The sequence below is a fragment of the Opisthorchis viverrini genome (genome assembly GCF_000715545.1).
Source record: "Opisthorchis viverrini unplaced genomic scaffold opera_v5_55, whole genome shotgun sequence".
Lineage (NCBI taxonomy): Eukaryota > Metazoa > Platyhelminthes > Trematoda > Opisthorchiida > Opisthorchiidae > Opisthorchis > Opisthorchis viverrini.
Genome location: NW_008751709.1, coordinates 1880999 through 1889579, shown reverse-complemented (window position 1 = coordinate 1889579; position 8581 = coordinate 1880999). Strand labels below are relative to the sequence as shown.

Below are 8581 nucleotides of genomic sequence, written 5' to 3'. Positions count from 1 at the left end.
GTCTTGAAATGGTAATGTTCCCAAGGGGCTGAACCGCCTTTTATCAGGAGTGATAAGCAATCCCCATTGTCAATGCTTTGAGAGATTCCAAATCTCATGAAAGTGAAGGCTAACAAACTAGAAAATGACAAAGAAATGTCGTTTTGAGCGCCCATAAAGCTTTGACATTCTCACAGTATTGGTGTGCGCTATTTATTTATATGTCAAACGTATCCATCCCAGCAGTGCTCCATCGTTGTAAGCAAAGTTCGGGAAATCATTGTGGTAAATTCTGAACCAACCATTAACAGCAAGGTTGAAAGCAAGCGGTGGCGAATTCGGCGGCAGTGAGTTTTCAAAGCTATCTTTAACAGACCTAATAATTATGCTACTGTGGTAGTCTAGAGACGACACTTCAAAACAGGCTAATGACCGTGGAAATTTATAGGTAGATTCCCAAAAGAGAAGGCATCAATTTACCATTGTGCACGTTAAAACAGTTTATCCTTCTTCACCGCTTCATTGTTTAAGAACCTCATAGTACACCATTATGTGGTGCAGATATAGTCATATACAAATGGAACATCATTAATGTGTCATCGTGATAGCAGCCCTATCAACATTTGAGTTTTCTGGTCTTTAAGCCACTGAGTTAGTCCAGTTTTCAAGGGCTGAATTAGAGTGGGAGTTTCACGAAGATACAATGTATGGTTACGAAACCGTTCCATCTCTTTTCGCGTCTTAGCGGTTTTATTCAATTTATTCGTTCTTACATGGTCTATAAAACGTACCCAAGTCGTCAAAATTGAACCGTGATGCCCCAGAAAATTGTTTGAACTAAGAAGAAACGTGAACAGCAAACAAAGTTTTCCTTACCTGCAACCTATACTCCCTTGTTTACCACGAACCATGGTTTGTCTCGAGAAAAATCCCAGATGAGAGTGACGGGGTTCAGTCAAGATAATAAGATATCCTGCTTGACTATTCACAGTCTACCTTGAAGTTTTCTGTTCAACATAAGTCTACTACCACTATAGACGCTTAATATGAAAAACCTCTATAATATAGTGCGATGAGTAGGAAGGACTAGCAACCAAACGTTAAAACCAAGTGAAATAGTGGAGACGGTTGAGTCTAATTCATAAATAGAAAGATATCTGCAACACTTTGCCTTACTGGTCAGTATAAGACACATTTAGACTTTGTATTTGTTCAGATTCGGACGGCAGTTTTCAACTTTGTTACTCTTACTGTGGATCTGGTGATTGTTGGTTTGCGGGTTATGAGATTTGTACCGGTCCTCATAACTCGCACCGTCGTATGATCTTGTGTGTCCGTCATGGGAAGAAATCAGAATTAGCAGGTTATAAGGAAGTATATTCATCCCAGTCCTTCCACTATAGTAAGGGATACCTCGGCTAGCTCCAACGCCTGTTTGAGTCGGTGGAACTCGGGTGTGATAACTGGACTTTGTCACTTTGAATGTGACCTTTCCAGGATCTTATGTTCCGTGGTTGTATGTTCAAAGCACTGATTCAGTAAATTATGCACGGTCGTGATGAAAATATAAGTAGCACACTAACTCCTCACAGGTAATTTTATGCAACATTTGAAGCCCTGACAGGCAACGTGGCTTTTACACGTGGTACTGCAAGCGGCGGTGCTTCGCACTTGATACCACATTGGTTTTGTATTCAGCAGCGTTATGACAACTGTGCATGCAAAAGGCACTGAACATTTACCTGGGTTTTATAGATCGATTGAGGAGCGTGTTGGATCCGCCGTCCAAAGAACTGTAACTAAAACGTAAACATTTACGGGTAGTAAGTGTCGCAGCAGACGTTCAGCGAATATCTTACGCAAACTAAACAACCAGAAATTAGTTCCACTTTGCTTTAAACACACAATCAACCACCCTGTGGAGAAGCGTTTGCCTAGTGGTGTACACTTACTGTAATTTGAATACGGGGTATTAATACTCATTGCTGTTTTTTCGAAAGCATCGACTGTGGATGAGGAGAGTGTCGGTGGATCAGGATTCTTTAATAAATGGGAGACACTTTCCTGGGCTTGACAATTTTAGGTGCCTGGCGGGCTAATGTCGTCAAATGGCCACAAGTTACTCAACCAAGTGAAATAACCAATAGTCGAATTTGAACTGTTTTCGCTAAGTTTTTTCTGACCGTTTAAAATCGTCATCATTCCTCTTTAACCTAACAGGATATCGGAAAGTCCCTTAATGGTGGCACTCTGGTCTCAAAAGCAGCATCCCTCACCGATACCACCAATGCATACACATCATTTCAAAGAAATGGATTTCATCGGACGTCAACAACCAGTCCCAATACGACCAGTCGACTGGTCAATCATTCTAACGCCAGGGCTTCCGACGAATTCCCATCACCCATCACAAGCAGCAGGCTGCAAGAGGAGCAACGTAGGCGTGAAATGACACCTTCAACGCAAGATAAGCCACCGAAAACGGCTGTCTTACCTCTGGAGCGTGTCTCAAAAACAATAACAAACCTTGGTCAATTTCCAGTCAGCCCATCAGTTGGGCATGTGGAAGGTAACAATGAAGTAAGCATTGACAAGGGATACTACTAAATGTATGCATAATTGTATGCACCCTGCAATAATATAACTTTATAGCGTATGTGGCCTGCAATCAAAAGGCTACGTTTCTTCGTTTACCCAAATACAATGCTCTATTTATCGAACGAGACTACTGAACAACAGAGATTGAATTATACCTCGTTGGAAAAGATAGCATGATTGGGCGTAATATACTACTCACAAGTTTAGTGAAAATTCTCCGATAGCATGATTATTTCACTCCTGTCGACCTCTATCACGGTCTATAATCTTAAAGAGTAAACCCAGCAACAAGCTCCTTAATGGCAAACAAAGTTTCTTCAAATATTTACAACACAAATTTCTGACGCACGTTTGACCATCACTTATATTCTGTCCATTCAAAATACTTATCTGAATGGATTGAAGGCTACCCATTTCTGGAAGAAAATAGTACATTGCATTTTTACAATAATTTTCAAGTAGACTTTTCTGTCCATCCACAGGCCTCTTGTGCAGTAAATATAATAAAATGAATGGCCAGACTGTAAAACCAATAACAATGTATGAGATTAGTTAATCAGTTGAGATGTAAGTAACGTGGAAAGCCGAAATCTTCCCCTTAGATGAGCCCTCTCCAACTCCATCGAACGGCTGTGCTCTACATTCAGGAACTATTTTCGTTCTGCGGTCAGTGTTCAACAGTTCCTTCGTTGACGTTAAGAAATGACTTTCAAGACCGTTATACAGCCTTTTTATGCAATTATCTGTAGTTTTACGTTACCTATCAGGTCAAAAAATGACCTGCCAGCGCCTATTTATTCACGTCTCTTCTGCTTGGTAAACATAATGGGAAGGCACTTTAACAGTACGAGTTATTAAATATTAGATATTCTTCATCGCACTCATTCATCACCTACTTATACCTCATCCGTGCCAGAATTCCGTGTAGACAGCGTTACTACATAATTTTGTGTGGGAGGGAGACAGCCATAACGCTTGTTTTTGGATTTGGCTAAATTACGGCGTGCGTTTAATACCTATCTCCTCTGTGGACTTACTGTCGAGTTGGACAGTCTTTGCTTGCAATAGCCTATTTTCGTCACAATTGATCAAAACATACTGTCTTCAAAGCAAATCGTTGCATATTCTTTCACCATCAAGTGGGTCAGACAAAACATTGTTTTCCCTCTTGCCTCTTAAAGTTTATTATTACGGTTGAATAAGTTCCAAGACCGAGTTGGTACAAAACTGTCTAGTGCTTTATGAGGCGTCTAAGAACAAACTCAATGGTACCAACTTTCTGAAATGTGCATCCTTTTTCAGGTTGTTAGAGCACATTTCCTCATTCGGTAGCCCATACAAACTTGATTACCTGAAGTTCAATTCTTTCCTCTCTCATTAGTTTCAGTTTTTTACCTGCTTAGCAAATGAGCAGGTTTTTTTTAGTTACATATAGAGTGATAATCACAGTTTACTTTCCCAACTGAAGATGTTATAGTCTTAAGTAAGGTTTTCGACATACTTATACCACCATATCCAAAACGGTTGCATTAAAATTCCCTCAATCCTCAACTCTCAGAAGTTATGTATTGGACAGTGGAGCACCGTTCCTGCAGTATGTTTATACAAACAAGTGTAGGTTATTCTATCAGCAGGCGTACATTATCAAGCCAGCATGCGGCTCTATCGAGTGTGTTGAGCATAAATCTTGGGATTACAAAGGTTTAAAATACACAGATAGGAATCTAATGCTAACTTGACAACAGAAAGGACAAACTCTCCGGTATCTGTGTGAATCCATGTAACCGTGGGTATTGCGCTTGTTTAAGGAATCAGAGTAGAAATTAATACTGTACTTAAACAAATCATGTCTCATCACAAGTTTTTCACTTTGTTCACTACTGAAGTTACAATCCTTCTAACCGCTAATTTGTTAATTTGTTGAACACTGCTTTTGTGACGTCTTTCCTGAGTGTGTGATCAAGTATTGTTTGTGGAGAGGAAATGAAAAAAAATCTTTTGCACCAAAGAGTAAAATGGGTGAAGGAGCCAGTTTGTTTCGTGCTGATATATCCAGATGTTTTTTTCTCACACGGTGACACAGGTTACATAAACGCCACGGTAGAGATATTTAAGTATTGCGCCACAGACAGGATATTTTAGCGAGCCCGTGGAGTGTCTGACTTGGAGCATAAAGTTCAGGTCGTTGCTTACACTATCAGAATGTTTAATCCACACAAAGCCTTATTCTTTTTTCTGCATCAAAGCGTTGATGTCTTTTCCGGGTCAATTAGGACTCCCGATGGATCTACCACCATCGCATGATGATGTGGTCTACTTTCACCACAAACTAAAAATCATGTATAGGATTCGGTCATGAAAATGGCCCGAAGCCAAATTCTTCAAAATAAAAAGTCGGAGTGAATGCAGCAAAGCATGCTCACGGAGGTATGGAATTTGGTTCACTGAGGTTGCCTGACGATATTTTGTTACATTTTGTAAATCCTGATTCAAAACAGATGTAAATGTTTTGATTCGATAGAGTATTCAAATGCTTGCTAGTGATGCCACTTAATATGTACAAAAGGTAAACTCAGCTATAGTATGAAATAACAGAAGTCAAGTTTGATAAGAAATCGTTCCATAAACACAGGCTGACTGAATTATCGACCGAATGATTCGTTGTTGAATTAGTTGAATAACCGATCGATTGTTTGATTAACTGATGGGCTGATTTATTGAGCGGTTGGTGCATGATTATAGAGGTAACGGAAAAAAACTCGTCCATCAAGGAGACGTAAAGTTTTTTTATAATTTTTTGCATCACGATCTAACAATTATCGCAAATCGGCAAAGGAATCTCGATTTCATAATTCAAAAAGGTGGACGCACTTTAGTTTTCTTCGTGCACGCGGCACGCATGAATCCTCTTCTCATTCAGTTAAGCAAGATCCACGAAAATCTATGGTTTTACCGGTGACGTGCGATCAAAACGGCGCACACTGGGCACATTGTATATTCCACAGATATCAGTTTGCTCCCTATTATCAGGTGTGATTGATGGGTTTGGAAATAACGATGCGTACTGTTTAGGCATGCGCACGTACCGGACTTTCAGACTAATAATTTCACTATAAACTGCTCGCTGCACATATGCACGTAGATCCCATCATAGAGAAATGCATCCCACCTCAGTAGACTGACATCACCGGGCAGGACACTTTCGAACGCTTTTGTAGCACACGGGCGGTGTGGTGATTCATTAAAAAGTTATCCGCAGCGATGAAGTGGCCCCTATCATATGAGTTCCCTAACATTCAGTGGATTATATCTTTATTCTACGTCCCCTCGGGACGTTATTTTTGCAAAGAAGCCCATAAAAGTCTAAGGGTTCTTTACATACTTTGTTTGATTGTTCATCAAGACATGCTTCCATATTTGTTAAGCGTGTTAGACACACACGTAGAAAATTGTTTGAAATACTCCGGGAATTAGGCGGGACGTTATTTTTGCAAAGAAGCCCATAAAAGTCTAAGGGTTCTTTACATACTTTGTTTGATTGTTCATCAAGACATGCTTCCATATTTGTTAAGCGTGTTAGACACGCACGTAGAAAATTGTTTGAAATGCTCCAGGGAATTAGGTGTTCCTCAGTCGTATGAGAATGGTCCGGTTAGTATGCGTCCTTGTGGTTTACAATGAGGGTTTTAAAGAGAGCGCCTACAAAAATGTTTGCCGTTTTTCCCTCAGTTCTGATCACATTGTGACTAAAACGTGTCGGTTTTTGAACTTGCATTACTTACATATGGCCAGTCTGTGACTAAATAGGTTACCTTTGAAAGCATTACCCAAGAGGCTTCACGGACTGATGTTCATCGCAAACTTTGCACCAAAATATTGCGGACCAAAAACGTGTTCAGTCTTGAGGGCTAAAATACCTGACCAGATTAAGACACTTGGAAGAAACTGACGTTCTTCCAGCCATAATTACGGGCCGACGTAAACGGTCCTTTCAACATCTCTTCTTTTATATCTGTGCCGATGTTTGGCTGGGGACATTTATTCTCCCTAGGAGCCAGTCAGCACCAATCATCTCAAAAAAATAAGCCATGAAATTTCAATATACCATCACTGATCTTCACATGCTGAACTTATTGTTTGCCATTGATTCGGTTGCTTCGTGATGGTGGGCTCGTGAAGGACACCTTATCAGCCCTCCAGGGGTTCCCAATGTTAAAATGAACCAGCATTTGATCTCCATTGTGATTGGTCCGTATCATTTAGTAGAGGCTTGAAGCAGTCTAGCCATTTTCTTAAGACCGACGCACACGAATGCCATGGCCCTTCAAGCCGGTCAACCAAGGGGCAACAGAGGAGAATATCACATGAGTTATCAGCTGCCTTTCACGGCAATTCAAGCAGCAGCATATCCAGTCTGTAAGGAGAGTTCGATAAGTTTTTTGCGACTGCAGTCAATATATTAAGCCTAAATCCCGGAAAAGATGCTGTATATAAAGAAGTCTGTTAGTTTGCTTTAGGAACTAAAATAAATAGTAGTGAACAAAATCACATACATCTTAGACAGGACAAACAAACCATATTTGCAGATCCACTTGTGACGGTGTCCACGAGATATCCATTTAGGCCCAACAGGATATCCTCTGTTTAATACTCTGTCAAATCTTTTGTATCTATCTCTTGAAGGAAACTGACAGTTTGAAAAGCGCATGTAGAAATGTCTTCTGTGAAACCAACAGTTAAAATTATCCGGGCATGGGTATATTCCAACACTTTTATGAAATGGATCAACAGAAATCCAAGGATGTTTTGTAGAAAAACACTAGAGTTGTCAAACATTCGGTATAAAGTGAAAGGCTTTGTATGCCTCACAACATGTCACTTTTGAGTTTCATAAATTCCTCCTGCATCATTTCAAAAACTTTATCAATTTTTTGGAAAATAACCAGATGGATGGTTAATAAATATAAAAAGCTGAGTGTGGGACTATGCCCTTTATTGCCATAATTAAGAAATGGAAAAGGTAATTCAACCTTTTTAAAAGTTCTATCCTGATACTGCCAGTTGTTTGTTGCGTAACGGAGGTATTACGTTTCCAATATTGCTCACTGAGATCTACATCTCTCTGTAATGTCCCATCAGAGTTTTCCGAATAGACCACCAGTAACGTTGACAATGATCACCTTTCTTTTACGCAACATTCACAGAGTACATGCTGAAGTAATCTGAAGACTGCATGTTTACTTTGGTAGTTGATCACTGCACTATGTAATAGAAAGGATTTTTCAAGTTCATCTGAACTTCAGTTCGTTTAATTTTTTTGTCCTTAAGCATTTATTAAGGGTAATCTCTGGTTACTTTCTTATCCATTAGATAAAGTGCTCGGAATGACTCAGCGGGAATAACAATAGAAACAACCTCAAATGTCACTTGGCAGCAGACAAACAAGCAGGATTAAAACTAAAAGCATTCAAACCTAACTCTTCGTATTGTGTGATTACTTGGGAATTCTCATGCGAATCAGGTGTATGGGTTAAAGCTGTCTAATGGGTCCCACTAGACATGTCGGGATTGGCAGAGGCTTGTGCGATGAAGTGAGCTGGACTAGTTGACCGATGCTTTGACATTCCAAAGGCTTATTGGTGTTGATATAACTCAGGCACTGTATCTCTGTGTCATAAGATTTGCAAGCTATCCATAACTTGAAGCAAAGTTGCCTAGATATTCTTTAGGTTGCCAAAAGTGTTTACGTACCCTGAAGAAGTAAGGAAGCTTTCCTCAAGCCTCATCTGAATCCCTAAATCCCCAATGGTACAAATTATAACACCTGCTAAGTTCATTTGAATCCCTCCCGTAATAACCACCTGACTGTCAGCCCCTAACGTTTTAGGAAATCACTAAAAAGTAGTGTCATCAGTTTTTTCCAGCTGACCTGTTTCGGATTGGGACTGGAGAGTAGGTTATTTGTATAAGGGTGAATATGTAAGTGAATGTATATATATATATA

The 8581-nt window shown here is 39.9% G+C and overlaps 1 protein-coding gene across 1 annotated transcript in view; it reads left to right on the top strand.

Annotated features, from left to right (window-relative positions):
* Positions 1–8581, top strand: part of T265_03642 (hypothetical protein) — a gene marked incomplete at both ends in the record, with an annotated part of 101792 nt that overhangs the window by 53021 nt on the left and 40190 nt on the right. The window contains one exon of the mRNA XM_009168177.1: positions 2200–2559. Coding sequence (XP_009166441.1) covers positions 2200–2559 — 360 coding nt within the window. The remainder of the gene's footprint in view (positions 1–2199; positions 2560–8581) is intronic.